Raw genomic sequence first — 15,169 nt, forward strand, 5'->3', positions numbered from 1 at the left:
AAAGTGCGGTGCCAAGAAGAGCCTAGAAAGAAAGAAGCACCTGCTGCAACTATCAGTCCAGCCCATCTGTTCAGGGTGTTCAGGTGTTCAGGTGCCCCTGGCAGGCTGGAAGGTCACGTCAGCGTCAGCGGGGAACCTTAATATTTGTGTTTGCAGCCCTACAATTTATTTACATCAGCAACAGCTCACAGCCCATGGTCACGCCGTAGTTCTTGGGATGTACTATGATGTAGCCATGTGATCTCTATCTGCATAGTAATTAATACCTAAGTATTAATAAAAAAAAAAGAAGCACATTATTACTCTTAGACATAGTACGTAAGCAATAGCTATTATTGTTAACTAGTAGCTGCTAATTATGTATTAGTTGCTGTATCGCCATATACCTTCTTTTTTATTTTTTTATTTTTTATTTTTTATTTTTTTTAGGTTTCTAATCCGAACGGCAGGTTTGATCTCCATCCTATGTCATCCATCCCCTTGGAAACTTCAACCCACTTACTATCAAGGACGTCGCCCCGCTCTCACCTACTTAGACCCTACTTGATTTGAATCTACCTCATACGTCGTCTTTCAACACATAGCGAAACCAACACTACCATCTTCAAACTTGTGATATCTGATACATCATTGGTTTTGTAGTAATCCATCGCACTCAGATAATTCCCGCAACGCGGCTTAGGCGCATTTCCCGAAGCGCCCTTGCATTTATCACCACCTTCACTACCACCACGCCGCCATCTTGGCTATTGCCTGTCGACGTCATGGCAGCACTCAAATTTGCGCCCTTCGCGTCCGAGATTGAGCTGCCTTTTTACTCGGCTTTATTTGCCTCCAAGTTAGACCATGACAAGCTCAGTGATTCTGCACGACCAGTTTTGGGGCTATATGAGCCTCGCCCCGGCACTGCACCGGACGACAGCGTGAAGATGCAGATTCTTGCCAGTGCCTTGACCAGTAACAGGTATATTTGTGTTTTTCTTTGTACCATATATCACAGAGTTATACCTAGGTTCTCACAGCTAATCTCGTTGCCCGCAGCGTACCGTTAAATGCCGTAAGGGCAGAAGGCATCATCCGAAACACAAACACCTTGGAAGCCTTTAAGCAAGTAGATAAGACTGAGATGATCCATAAGGCCGCACGCCAGGTAAGTACTCCCCGGTCAATTATTTGGCCCTCGCTAAGCCGATATTGATGCAAATAATATTAGATATGGGATGCGATCAAAGATGGAACCATCTATTCCGTCCCTTCGCTCCTCTCTCACTACATTATACTTTCTTACGCGGATCTCAAGAAGTATCGTATGACTTATTGGTTTGGATTTCCAACCTTGCATTCAGATCCCCAATGGAAACGTACCGGTGATATCCTTCGCTTCACTGCAGATGAAGCCACTGCCTTGGTCGAGCGAGTAGGGACTTGGCGATATTATGTTGACTCTAGAGAGCATGGTTTTTTCCTCGCTAAAAAGGTTCGGGGACATAAGAAGACTCACCTCCAGCCCCCGCCTGAAGCACCGATGGAGGATATCGGGTACACATGGGAAGTTGGATCACTTCGCGAGTTCGAGACGGGTTTCTTCCGAGGCGTTCGCGAAGAAGACAAATATGTGGCATTTGTTGACCCCTCCACCTACGAAGAGTATCCAGCATGGCCTCTACGAAATCTGTTGGTCCTTGTGAGACAAAGATTTCATCTAACCAACGTTCAAATTCTCTGCTACCGAGACATACATGCACGAAGACACGAAGCTCGCAGTATAGTTCTTCCTCTTACTATGGATCCCGTAGAAAACATAGAAACAACCGAAATGCCCAAGGCTACCGGTTGGGAGCGAAATCCAGCAGGGAAGTTAATGGCGAGGTCTGTAAGCCTGGCGGAATCTATGGACCCTACTCGATTGGCAGACCAGTCAGTTGACCTTAACCTCAAACTGATGAAATGGCGAATTTCACCGAATCTCAATCTCGACATCATCAAAAATACCAAGTGCCTTCTTCTTGGAGCTGGTACGCTCGGTAGCTACGTATCAAGAAACCTTATGGGATGGGGTGTGCGCAAGATCACATTTGTTGACTACGGTGCAGTGTCCTTCTCCAACCCCGTGAGGCAGCCATTATTCACCTATAATGATTGCTTAAAAGGAGGCGCTCCAAAGGCAACTCGGGCAGCCGAGGTGCTGAAGGAGATTTACCCCGGTGTTGACAGCAAGGGCCATGTCCTTTCGGTTCCTATGCTTGGCCATCCCATAGTTGGGAAGACCCAGGCAGACTTTGAACAACTGAAATCCCTCATCGATGAACACGACGCAATATTCCTTTTAATGGATAGTAGAGAGTCGAGATGGCTCCCTACAGTAATGGGCAAGGCCGCCGGAAAGATTGTCATGAACGCGGCTCTAGGCTTCGATACCTACGTAGTCATGAGACATGGTGCTGAACCCAAGGATGGTAGCGAGGAAACATTGGGTTGTTACTTCTGCAACGATGTTGTAGCCCCTGGAGACGTTAGTTACCTGATTGGAATTCTCTTTCCCAGCTAACTCTTGAATAGTCGCAAAAAGACTTGACTCTTGACCAGCAGTGCACAGTTACACGACCCGGCATTGCCGCGATCGCTTCAGCACTCCTCGTTGAGCTTCTGACAAGCCTCCTGCAACACCCTCTAGGCCACCATGCTCCAGCCCCCGTAACCGGTCCGTCATCAGGGACCTCTGAAAGCAATCCTGGTGACGAACATGCTCTCGGAATAGTGCCACATCAAATTCGTGGGTTTCTACACAACTTCCAAAGTATCAACATTAAAGGTCACTCGTACCCGTGCTGCAGTGCGTGTAGCAGGCCGATCATCTCCGCCTACAGAACCCAAGGATGGGATTTTGTCAAGCGTGCACTCGAAGACAAGGAATACGTAGCCGAGCTCAGCGGCCTCGCTGAAGTGCAGCGGAAGGCCGAGGCAATGGCTGATGAAGTAGACTGGGAGGAAGAGGAGGAGGGCGAAAAGGAGGGTGATGACGAAGGGGTGCTTGTATAGAATCTTCTCTTTCACATTCATCACGGTCGCCGTGCACGCCTAAGAAAGACACGGACCGATCGTTTCAAGTTTTGGAAGTGGCCTCGATGGTCTAAGATTAGGTGGAATGATAGCCTTCCATCGAGCGACTCTCGAGGATCTTCGATTCGAGTGGCACCACACAGAATATCCTATGGATCGAGCACATCTTCGTCTGAGGAAGTCGAGATATTCGGTCCGAGGTTGGTGCGGCTGCATGGCAGCTCAGATGGTACGGCTGACACGATTATATCCATTGGGGAGATCCTTAAGGAAGGTCCACCCGTGGTGTGATAGGGGACAGGCTTCGTGGGTTATGTTTTACGAGGAACCATCTGTATAACTGATGACCCGCTAAACTCTAGAAATAGGATAGGCGTTATTTGAAACGCTGGAGTAAAGGAACCGGAAGGCCCCGAGGAAGTTCGGTCTAGGTCCGGTCACACCCGAGTGAATTCGGAGGTTTCTTCAGGTTTGCAAAGCTGTTAGAAGTAGGGCGGTTAGCATGATACTATACTCATAGAGAGGAACCATGCAAAATTTAGGGTAATTCTTAGTTATATGAGGCTAGGATCGAACTAGGAGTTCATAATAACCTCTTAGGTGTGATATCGAAAGCGGCTGTTAGGACCCGACCGCCTATGTAAGGTCGGGTTATCCATGGTAACTTGACTCCATACTATCTATCTAGCAAGCCTTAGGTACGGATGATCGAAGCCAACAAGATAAGGAAACTAACCTCGCTACAGCGGCAGTTTAAGGGGGGGATGTAAAGCAAATGACTCGATAAACACATTTATTAGTTCATTCTACGAAGCTTGGTTCAAATTTAGCTAGGGTCGTAGCCTGAGTTTCTTAGGAGGTACCTAACCTAAGATAATAGAGTTCAGTCCGGTGAGTAAAGTCAGTTTTAGGAACTTCCACAGGTGAGGGATGTGGCACATTTATTCACGCTGCTTTCTCGACAATCTACCTAGGTGGGTAAATAAGATATGAAACATCTAGGTTGTCCATTGCCGGAATGGCTGTCAAGTTCACAACAATTTTAGGAGAGCTTACCTTTTTGACTGTTAGAGAAAAGAGGTCTACAATTATCTATAAGGCATGAAGCTGAGGAGCTACTGAATATAAACATGGTTTCAAAGCTATACTTACCTAGGGACCTACCTAAGCTATAGAGTCATACGCTTCAGTTGTTGGTTGTATGCTTTTACCCCTGGACTATACTCCTGTCGTCCGTAGAGAGTTGTTGAGCCTGCTACCCAAGCTACTCCACAACCCCAGACGAAGCCGTTTCTCTGATACTGATCGTTGAACTTGGACATGCCGCGCAACCCACTTTCGGTCTAGAGTCCGTTATGGCATGGTTTTTCCGCAGGGAAGTTGCTAGTTGACTGAGTCATTGAAACTCCACGTGCAAATGTTCAACTGATAACGGGGAGACTCGACTCGACGGTCCGGGGGGATGTTGCAGGCACAACGAGTTCGACAAACTACTAGGTAGCAACAAGCCCCAATACATACCTACATCCATCTCCGCCACAATCTATCTCACGGGATACCCTAGGGTTTCATGATTATAGTTGCTTGGCTCCGTTATGTTCTCAAGGCTTTTTGTTTTTGTTTTTTTTAGTCCCGCACGTCCATCTAGCCCACCAGGGTGGTGTAAAAAGTCATGAGGTTCATACCACACCCCTGAAAGTCGTAAGGGGATTGGTGATATGGTGATATCTGCCCGAAGGACGCGTTTTCGAGATCGATATGTAGCTGCGACAAGCAAGCAAAATTCCTACTATTCTCGTTATCCGATCTACGTGATGGTATCTAGGATAACCGGAAGATCATAAAGTAGCGCGGCATTCCCGCCGCTATCCCTCTATGAGATGGAGGATAGTTCGTCAGAGCTTTAAATCCTCCCTCCCTCCCTCCCTCTCTCACTATGTGTGTGTATGTGTATGTGTATGTGTTATGTGTGTGTGTCCCTTATCCACTATACTACATCCCAACCTTAATCCAGAAAAAAAAAAAAAAAAACTCACCTCTCAACATATTTACACACTCTTGCGATCCTTCTACCACAACCCTAGAATTCAAATCTTTCTCCCACCGAAATCTCGCTAGGACAAGTAAGATACCTAGGTAGGTACCAGGTACCTAGCGTTAACGGGTTGGCAACAATGGCCCGATTACAAGAACTCGAGCGTGCCGCATACGACGTTATCCGGAACGTCAAAGAGATCCAGGATCTCAGACATGCGAGGCTCTCGGTCATCGGAGGCCTAGCGCTGATGCATTACCTCCCCGAATACCGCTCAACAGATGTAAGACAGACAGACAGACAGTCCCTGTACCAAAGGGTCTTTAGATAAATAAATCATAAAAAAAGCCATGAGCTAATAATAGTATCGCTATAGAATATCAATTTCATCACGAATATATCAACATCGCCGAGCTCGTTGAAAAAGCGACTACTAGAGCGACCCGGCTCGCCCTTCTTCCAGCGCTCGCAAGCGCTATTCCACAAGGCCCCCGACGGTCAGGAGATCCGAGTTGACATCAGTCCGGAATGGCTGGTAAGTTTTTTATTTATTTATTTAATTTTTCATTTTTAGTTTTATTCTTTTCGAATTCTCTTAGGTCAAATTCCTACCTACCTACCTATCCTATCCTCCTACCTTACCTATCCAGTTTTGCCCCAGGTTCCTCTAGGTAGTTGGTTGGTTGGTTGGTTAGTTAGCTAAATGAAATCACCACACGTATGTATGCAGTCGCCCTACCTCCCCGAATCAGCCGTCGAGGTGCAGGACATGCCGGAAGGCGCGATCCCGTACATCCCCCTGACGGACCTCATCGTGTTCAAGCTGGACTCGAGCGGGCTGCGCTCGAACCCGGCGAAGAAGGAGCGCGACGCGCTCGACGCCGCGGCCCTCGTCGACCTCGCGACGCGCGCGGGCGCGCTGCGGCTGTCGGCGAAGCAGGAGCAGGTCGTCGAGGAGGCGCTGTGCGACGTGGCCAAGTGCGGGACGAAGGAGAAGGGCTGGTGGGAGGCGCGCATGGGTCTGAGGGGGAGAGCGGGTTACGATACCTCCGGCGGCAGCGGCGGTGGTGGTGGAGGGATGGGGACGGGGGCAGGAGGATTACCTGTATTCCTGGAAGGGGCACGTAGTGGTAGTAGTAGTAGACAAGGAGGAGGAGGAGGAGGAGGAGGAGGCCGTCCGCACTCGAAATCGGATCCTTCCCCGTCCCCGGCGCAAGACACCTTCCAGAGAAACGATCCCGCCGCGACCTGGGACTACGAACGCCTGGACCACACGCACATCCGGCGGTTCAACTCGCTGCACGGCGCGAGCCGTAAGAGGTCCGGGGCCGGGTTCGGGGTCGGGGCTTCGCAGCGGATGATGATCCGCGACGCGGGGTGCACGCTGACGCAGCCCAAGACGACGCACCACGCGAGTTTCCTGCAGCTGCAGATGGAGGCGGCAGCAGCTCGACGGTCCGGAGGGTCCGGGTTGGGTAACGAAATGATCAGCCTCGGAAGCGGCGGCCGTGGCGACAGTAGTGGCGGTTATGGAGGGTGTGGTGGTGGTATGAACGACGAGCACGAGATCGACGATCTGTATTACACGCTAGAGCCGAGAGGGAGCCCGACGGGATGCGGGTCCCTAGTTACGGTAGCGGCGCTGGGGGCCGGAGCAGGGGGATACTTCGATGTTCCCTCGAGGCGGCCTGGGGGGTTAGAAACGGTAGCGGAAGACAGCTCCGGGGCAGGTTATTTTGATTCGAGTCCCGGGGATACGCCTAGTGCCGCGACGCAGCCCCGAACGCCGCCGGGTTCGGATAAGAAGAGCGTCTCGTTCCTACTCTAGAGGTGAAAAGGGAAACAAAAAATTGAAAAAGATTTCGCCAATGGAAGAGAGGTGTCGCGCACTATGGGGGGAGAAAAGGGGGGGAGAGGGGGTTTCGCGGGTAAAGCACTCATAAGCTTGTCACGACGGCAATGCCCATCCAGATGTTACTTGTTTGAAATATTCCGTTTGTTCCTTGTGGTAGTTTTGGCTGGCGCGAGCTTTTGAATTGTATACTACCTGATATATACCTAACCTAAAGTACCTGGCATTATATTTTGTTATTTAAAAAGGATTTAAAAATCAATAAAGAAGAATATAGAAGAGATAAGTTTTATGTACCTCTAGACTTATACTACCTATGGTATTGTATTGTATTGTACGGTATGAATGCTTACACCTAAATGTTACCTTTAGGTAATATTTACCCCCTAAATTCATTGTCATCTACTAAAGAGGGGTAGGTGCCGTACAGTGCCTGCAGGTTAGGCGAGGGGAATAGGGGGTCCTCGAGCAACTTGGCAGGTGACCTCCACCTGTAATAAATGAGCTTCAGCGCCCTTATGGCTTGTGACGCGGGGCCCGGGAATGAAGATCATCCATCCATCCATCTTACAAGCGAAACCTGACATTTCGAGCAAGCCCTTTCTTTTCATTAGTAACAGGCAATTTAGGTGCTTTTTATATAAAACTCATTTACCATATTTACCTACATTAGGTGTACACATATTTCAACACTCATTCTAAATTAAATAAAGAGGAACCAAATTACACCTCGATAATACCAGGTATATAAGGTATATATATATAAGAGAAACGGGGAGGATTCCTTATTGCAGGGATTCCTTTTTTTTTTGGAGAAAGTCGGCATCGTGCATGTTCTGACTGTTCTGGGTGTCAAAATCGACCATCACGTGGGCTCTGTAAGACATATTGGTCTCGAACCGCTTTTGGGGAGGGTGAAAATAGAACCATCGATGTTTATTTTTTGGGAAGGAGAGGAATATCTCATCAGGGCGACTCTTTGTTATTACCTAGGTATCTACCTAAGGTAATTACCTACCTACCATTACGACTACTACTACCTACTTCTACTTCCGAGGTTTCCTACCGGATCTTACGGATCGGATGAATGGGTTGGTTGTATAGGAGGTAACCTAGGTAGGTAGTAACCAGCTTCCACCACCATGAGATTCCCGTTCCTACGCTCCAGACGCCCGGACTCCGTCCACGACTACGTCGGCGTGCTGGTCCCGCTCGAGGAGGCGCATCTGTACAGCCACTCGGCTCGGTGCGGGAGAAGCGAGTTCGAGGAGCTCGGCTCCGATGACGGCGTTGGCGTTGGCGAGCAGCCCCAAGCCGACGCCGAGGCGGCAGGCGGCGAACGCCTGCCGAAGAATGATGACGACAACGAGCATACCGGCATGTTGCAGATGAGCGCTGCCGAGTATACCATCGAAGGCTTGAGGAGGGAGGTGCGCGAGGGCCAGAGACGACGACGCTGGTCCGAGTACGAACGTGAGCTTTCCTGTTTTCCCAGACGGACCCCTGAGGGAGCGCTGCCCCCCAGTGTATAATTCAAGCTGGGAAGCAAATACTGACGAAACTCCGGGAGTAGTGAAGTCGAAGCTTATTAATAAAGCTATCCAAGATATCGGCATGGGTCGGTATAACTGGCAGCTATTTGTCTTGTGTGGGTTTGGGTGGTTTGCGGATAAGTGAGTGATCCTTCTCGTATTATATTATATGAAAGCCCTTTTTTTGAACCCGGTATTCTTCTCTATTGTTACCTAGGTACCTAGGATATATACCTGTTACTAACTGAATTCGTAGTTTATGGATGCAAGTAAGTAATGGTCTATCTTACCCCCGGACGCTTCTAATATTGATATCACCCCTGGTACACCATCTCACACAAAATGCATATAGGGTGTCTCTCTGACTCTCCCTTCTCTTTCCGAAGAGTTCGGCGTCTCGGAGAAGCAGGTCAGGTATACCACCAGCTCTCTCTTCGTAGGGCTTTGCCTGGGCAGCTTTTTCTGGGGGCTCGGATCCGACATAATGGGTAGGCGCGTCGCCTTTAATTTCACTTTGCTGATTACAAGCATTTTCGGCATCTGGACCGCGTATGCTTCGAGTTGGGTCTCTGTCTGCATCTTGTTCGCGTGTCTGGGTACCGGAGTTGGAGGGAACCTGCCGGTCGACGGTGCGCTTTTTCTAGAGATCCTCCCGGATTCCTCGAGCGCCTTGTTAACTCTCCTGTCGGTATGGTGGCCCGTAGGTCAGCTTGTGTCGTCGATTTTCGCCTGGTATTTCATCACGAATTGGCCCGCCGCGGAGGGATGGCGTAACTTCGTTATGACGATCGGCATAATCACGTTTATCATGTTTCTGATTCGATTTGGGATGTTCCATTTGTTCGAGTCGCCCAAGTATCTCCTGTCTCAGGGACGACAAGCCGAGGCTGTTGCTGTCGTACATGGCATTGCTTACCGGAACGACAAGAAGACCTGGCTCACCGAGGAGATCCTCGATGCCGTCGCCGATATGGAGGGGACCGAACGAATGCCAACTAGGGTCTCGGCTACTAATATTATCAAACAAAACCTCATGTCCTTTTCGATCGATCGCATACGGCCTCTCTTCCAGACCCGCAAGCTCGGCACAGCAACAGCCCTGATATGGTTTTGCTGGAGCACCATCGGCTTAGGTTACCCACTGTTCAATGCCTTTCTTCCGCAATACCTCTCGCACGGCGGTTCGGACGCACCGGCCAACGGCGAGGCCGTAGGGATAAGCAACGCCACACCAGCGGAAACATATCGCAATTATGCCATAATATCGATTGTCGGGGTACCCGGCAGCCTTCTGGCCGCGTATACCGTCGACCACAAGTCGCCGTTCCTAGGGCGGAAGGGCACGCTCGCCATCTCCACGCTGGTGTCCGCCATCTTCCTCTTCTTTTTCGTCACTTTCGGCAGGACGCCCAACTCGCAGCTCTTCTTCACCTGCGTCGAGGCCTTCTGCCAGAACATCATGTACGGCGTGCTCTACGCCTTCACCCCCGAGATCTTCCCCGCGCCCGTGAGAGGCGCCGGCACGGGCGTGGCTAGCTTTTTGAATCGCGTTACGGGACTCGTCGCGCCGGTCCTCGCCGCTAACATGCCGGGGGACGGCACCAAGACCCCTATTTACATGTCGGCGGTGTTGATCCTGGCTGCTTTCGTAGGCATGGTATTGATTCCTATCGAGACTAGGGGCAGGCAAAGGCTCTGAATTCGTTGTATATATATTCGGTACCTCCTAGCAAATTCTTTATCAGGAGCAACTCCTCTATAGTAGTGATATATGTACCTACCTACCTAATACTAGAATGTTCAAATACGTATAAGGGTTCAATCATTACGCTACGACTTTAGATAAAAGGTAGTGACCGCGATATCAATAAAAAAGCCATCAGAACTAAAAATCTAATTTGATCAAACAAAATGTAATATTGAAAAATTGCTACCGAAACAAAGTCCTAACATAGGCTACCTACCTACCTAGGTACCTAGGTAGATAACCTACCCATTCACCTATTCCCCTTAGCCCCCGCGGGCGCATCCACCCTCCTCTTCTGGAACGACCTGCCCAGGGCGTCCTTGACCATGGGATCGGCGCGGATGGTGTTCTGGACCAGCCACTCCTTCAGCTTCGTGCGCATGCTGCCGATGACCTGGGCGTCGCCGACGAAGGGCGCCATCTCGAGCTCCATGAGGCGCGCGGCGTCGACGTCCATGCTCCGGGCCGTGTGCTCGAGGCGCTCGAGGCTCTGCAGCAGGGCCTTCTCCGAAGCCTCGGCGGGGTACTTTACCCCGCCCGCACCCGCGCCGCTCTGGTTCGGCGGGTGCAGCAGGGGCCCGAGCTGCGAGAAGGCGATGTACAGCGTGATGCTGAGCTTGCGGGCGAGGGCGACGGCCTGGAAGGGCAGGTAGGGCGGGTGGCGGGAGAAGCGGGCGAGGAGCGGGTTGACGAGGGCGGTGAGGAGGCGCGGGAAGGTAGGGCGGGTGATGGCGTGCAGCTCGAAGACGCACAGGGCGACGAGGGTGAGCCAGCGCCAGTAGCGGCCCCACTCGAGGTAGCCGAGCAGGCCGAGGACGTACATGGCGAGGGCGGCGAAGGCGTAGTACGGGACGAGGACCTGGGCGCCGCGGACGACGAAGTCGCGCACCGTGACGCAGTGCTTCCAGGCGAGGATGTCGGGGCCGAAGCGCTCGTAGGCGAAGCGGCGGGCCGGGTCGACGAGGGTGTCGGAGGCGGTCTTGAGGTGCATGAAGAAGTCGGCGCTATTGGCGGCGGCGCTACTGCTGCTGCTGCTGCTCATGACTTTGTCCGGGTGGTGCAGGGCGGCGAGGCGGCGGAAGCGGCTCTTGATGTCGCGCTCGGAGGCGGAGAGGGGCACGCCCAGGTCGGTGTAGAAGGTGCCCGCGCGGCGGAGCTCGTAGTCGGCTTCGTAGATGGTGTACAGCAGGTACAGGGACACGACGAGGATGTGGATGCGACGGCGGTGCTCGATGTATCGGGGCGAGTTGGGGGCCGGCTTGCGGTCGCCGGCGCGGATGGTCAGGCCGTAGTATATGGATTGTACCCAGCCGGTGACGAGCTGTTAGCGCGCGCGAGGTTTGTTGTTAGCTTTCTTCTTCTTTCCTTTTTTTTTTTCCTTTTCCTTTTTTGGGAATTGCATCTTCGTTACAGGACGAATACCAGAAAAGGTTTACGTACATTGGGGAGAAACATCCATCCCATTAGGGAGAGGAGATTGTTACCAGCCATGGCGGTATAAAGTCGCGTTAGGTTGGGTACACTACTTTGGGTAAAGTAAAGGTTAATAAATCATATCATGGCTTGAATGTTGTTGTATGTATGCTCAAGATTCGAACGAATCATGTAGCGATAGTTGTTCAAAGAAGGTGTTGAAGACAAGCATAAAGAGAATACATTTACAGATACATTTACAGATTACTGGCTCTAGATTACAACGTGGTCGCTAAGATAAGAGGTGAATTAGGTACCTATTACGTAGGTCCATACACCCCATATTACCTAATCCTTCATATTTCTTAGGCCATTTATTCACTGCTTAGGAGGTACGTACATATAACTGTATTGTGCAATGTATATCATGCATGGATGAATGCAATGCTGTGACTTCGCTACATTTACAGCAGCACTATTCACCCCTTTTCAACCTTCCAATTGATATAATTCTTACACGTCCCTCTGTGTCATATGTTTGGGTTCGTTAGGTGTCTATACACAAATATAACCTCACCCTATCATCAATTCAGATTCAGATGATTCAGACAACGAGTGTAATACCATCACATAATTCGTACTCCTCCACTTACCCACACTCGCTGCTGTTATATCCAGGGAGTAAATAATATATTGTACATTCCTCCTACATCATGCATACCTATATAATTATAGTGGACGTTGGGTGTAACTTATCATGTTAAGTGCGTGCGTACGTATCGTAGGCTTCTTGTGTCAACGATTCTTGCAGCTGATGATGCCTTGGGCTTCAAGCCTTCTCGAGACGACCAACCAACCAGTATGATATCATCCTGATCCTCTTTTGCTGACCTTGAGAGAATTTTTTTGGCTTGCTTCCCTTCGCCTTTTCCAAGACAATAAACTGTTTTCCGCCTTGGAAAAGCTTGGTCTCGAAGCCCATCAACGCACGCCCCCCTACTTAATGCGAGCCAATAGACGTTGTTGCGTTGTTTTGTCCCATGCTTGCTCAATGTCGTTCATAATGACTGACCCGTCCAACGTCCAAGGCAATATACTATGTGTACCGGGTAGGTAACGTGGCGCAAGAAAGAGAAGCGGTGAAGCCTGCGGAATCAGCGCTTGGGTCGTTATTCCGTTGTGCTAGGTATTCTTCTCACTCGTTGCCGCCGCCACTTCCACTGCCATTGCCATATCCGCCTGGCTGGTTCCGCCTCTGCTGATCCCGTTCGTGTTGCTATATAGGGTCAAGTAAGCTTGGTGTTCCCCCAACTACCCGAGCTAAAAGCGGCCTGAAAGGAGGAGAGGAAAAAAAAAAAAAACAAAAAAAAACCCACAGCATTACGTCGAGCTTGTTTTATAGAAGATCGTGTGTAACTAAAAAACATCTAGTTAGCGCGCGCAACGCCACCAGCAGCAGCAACAACATCAAAGTAACTGGGTAAACTTCGTACGCAAATAATACACATGCCATGGTGAACGCGGCAGCAGGTGCCATGATCGTCTGCGTAAATCCACCGTTAGATCAGCGGATCTCCTTACGGGTAGACTAGGATAGACCGGAATTCATACCCGTGGCGTTAGATTGCCTCTTGGTGCCATATCTTAACCAAGTAGGCTGGTAGGTAGGTACCTCTTTTCTTCCGCTCAATGTTTGTTTTATTATACCTAGTTATAGGTTAGGTTAGGTAGGTATATTGATATATATTATTACCATTGGTGGGATGGAAAGCACCTTACAAATGGAATGCGGTTACCAAATGCAGTTGGTGATATGCAAATGTTGCAAGCTGAATCACGGTTATTTTTGAGAGAAAAAGATGCAGAGATAATAGGCGAAAGTTTGGATCATTTACCTAAAGAAGGCTGCCGATCACTGCGAACCGTAGGATCGTACGATATTGGAGTTAAGAACCGTTCGCGCTTAAAAAGGGCTAACCTTAGGTCCCTGTTAAATCTATCGCATACCACTTACAGCACAGCACTTACATAGTTGCTCTATGTTGAAACCCAATTGAAAATAATCATCTAAGATCGCGAGTTAAATATAGTTATGAGTATTTACTTATTGACTTTTGGTCTAATATCAAGTACCTAACCTACCTAAGAATACCTATGAAATTTCATATGACAGGTAAATAAGCAACTCTTATCCCCTGATGAAACTAGGGAAATAGGAAAATTACAGACTATCTCAAGGGACATGGAATATTTATTTTTAATATTCTCATAAACCTCGCGTGGATATATGAATATACATATGTCTAAGCGTTACCTACGTTGTCCAATTACTCCTGTCAATTGCTTACGACAGCGGAGATTGCTAGGATCATTCAACGTCGGTACTATGTTAGGTACGTATGAAGATCAAATGTATCTTATATAAGCGACCCAGGAAAGTTCAACAGCGTCTATCGTGAATCGGCAAAGTTAGCACATCCTCAAAAATCCAATCGCGAATTTAAGCACCGGTAGATACTTCAAAGGCTACCAGTGCTCAGCTTGCCATCCGCAAGACCCCTCCTCGGAACTTTTTCCAAACCCAATGTCATCATTACCTGGGCTTGCAACTCTGATGTCGTATTTGCAGGTTGGGTAGAAGGTCAGGGTCCTGGCCTAATATGATCATAGTCAACGTGATTTGGCACACGCGTGCTGTGTTGTATTACATTACACAGCTTGCAACTCTACGTGTGATAGTCATTGGTTATGACCTTGTCAACATTCTCATTATACATATGTCACGGTGCCAATGCTTGCATATGCGTGGAAGCTGGAACTATGATGCACCTTCGTCTTCCTCTATATTTTCATTAGCATACAGCCTACCTGCCAATGGTCTCGACTCCGATAGATGGGCGAATACCTCAAACCTAGCGGAGTACAACTTCGCGATCCGTCCAGTAGTAGAACCGGCTGTACTACCAATAGCAATTATTGCCAACGGCGAGAATCCGTAGGTCCGGTAAGATATTTGATGTGTGAAAGATAGATTGACGGATTGAGTTTCGACGTTCATATTCAATCCGGGTAAAGTCCAACACTAGAAAGTACCTCTTTGGTTAGGCAGGAACAGAGTGTGTCATATAATGAATACCAGTAACGGCTAGGTAAGGTTCCCATATGACCACCATGGGCCCCTAGAAGCTTAAGGAGTATCTACCATAGATTTCTGATCGATGTCTATTAAAGAACCAGGTATAATACTTACCTTTAATCCATGAGACCTTATCCGCAGGTAGCACCTATACCTATACGATGTAGTATCCGCGCCATGATTCAGCTGAGGTTCATCCTAGATATTGACTAATGCGGGTGAGATCTTCATCAAGGCGCCAAAGCGGTGACCTGGATGTTCGGAGCTGAAGTCTCTGTTCACACTGATACCCTTTAACGACCCAATTTAGGCTCGATCTGGAGTGCCATATTTGATGATTAGTCGTATCTGGTGATACTCGGCGATACCTCTCTAATCGAGAGGGTCTCCACTG

At 49.3% G+C, this 15,169-nt stretch overlaps 4 protein-coding genes across 4 annotated transcripts; 3 read left to right on the forward strand and 1 right to left on the reverse strand.

Moving 5' to 3' along the window:
- The first annotated feature begins 327 nt into the window (after window positions 1–327).
- Window positions 328–3,533, forward strand: F4812DRAFT_93860 (E1-like protein-activating). The gene is made up of 4 exons (XM_047939555.1): window positions 328–964; window positions 1,042–1,150; window positions 1,214–2,512; window positions 2,560–3,533. The coding sequence occupies exons 1-4, from the start codon at window positions 765–767 to the stop codon at window positions 3,037–3,039; spliced, it is 2,088 nt and encodes a 695-aa protein (XP_047788342.1). The 5' UTR covers window positions 328–764; the 3' UTR covers window positions 3,040–3,533.
- A 1,701-nt stretch (window positions 3,534–5,234) lies between these two features.
- On the forward strand, window positions 5,235–6,923 carry F4812DRAFT_461006 (uncharacterized protein; the record flags this gene model as incomplete). Its single annotated transcript, XM_047937794.1, has 3 exons — window positions 5,235–5,378; window positions 5,472–5,630; window positions 5,826–6,923. 3 exons carry the CDS (start codon window positions 5,235–5,237, stop codon window positions 6,921–6,923), a joined length of 1,401 nt encoding a protein of 466 aa, XP_047788343.1.
- A 576-nt stretch (window positions 6,924–7,499) lies between these two features.
- On the forward strand, window positions 7,500–10,532 carry F4812DRAFT_435629 (MFS general substrate transporter). The gene is made up of 4 exons (XM_047934779.1): window positions 7,500–8,420; window positions 8,521–8,620; window positions 8,736–8,748; window positions 8,832–10,532. The coding sequence occupies exons 1-4, from the start codon at window positions 8,090–8,092 to the stop codon at window positions 10,176–10,178; spliced, it is 1,791 nt and encodes a 596-aa protein (XP_047788344.1). The 5' UTR covers window positions 7,500–8,089; the 3' UTR covers window positions 10,179–10,532.
- On the reverse strand, window positions 10,328–11,894 carry F4812DRAFT_94114 (uncharacterized protein). Its single transcript, XM_047939557.1, has 2 exons — window positions 11,667–11,894; window positions 10,328–11,547 (listed from the first exon to the last, which is right to left on the reverse strand). The coding sequence occupies exons 1-2, from the start codon at window positions 11,715–11,717 to the stop codon at window positions 10,477–10,479; spliced, it is 1,122 nt and encodes a 373-aa protein (XP_047788345.1). The 5' UTR covers window positions 11,718–11,894; the 3' UTR covers window positions 10,328–10,476.
- Between the last annotated feature and the right edge of the window lie 3,275 nt (window positions 11,895–15,169).

The sequence above is a fragment of the Daldinia caldariorum genome, assembly GCF_022478825.1.
Source record: "Daldinia caldariorum strain CBS 122874 unplaced genomic scaffold F4812scaffold_13, whole genome shotgun sequence".
Lineage (NCBI taxonomy): Eukaryota > Fungi > Ascomycota > Sordariomycetes > Xylariales > Hypoxylaceae > Daldinia > Daldinia caldariorum.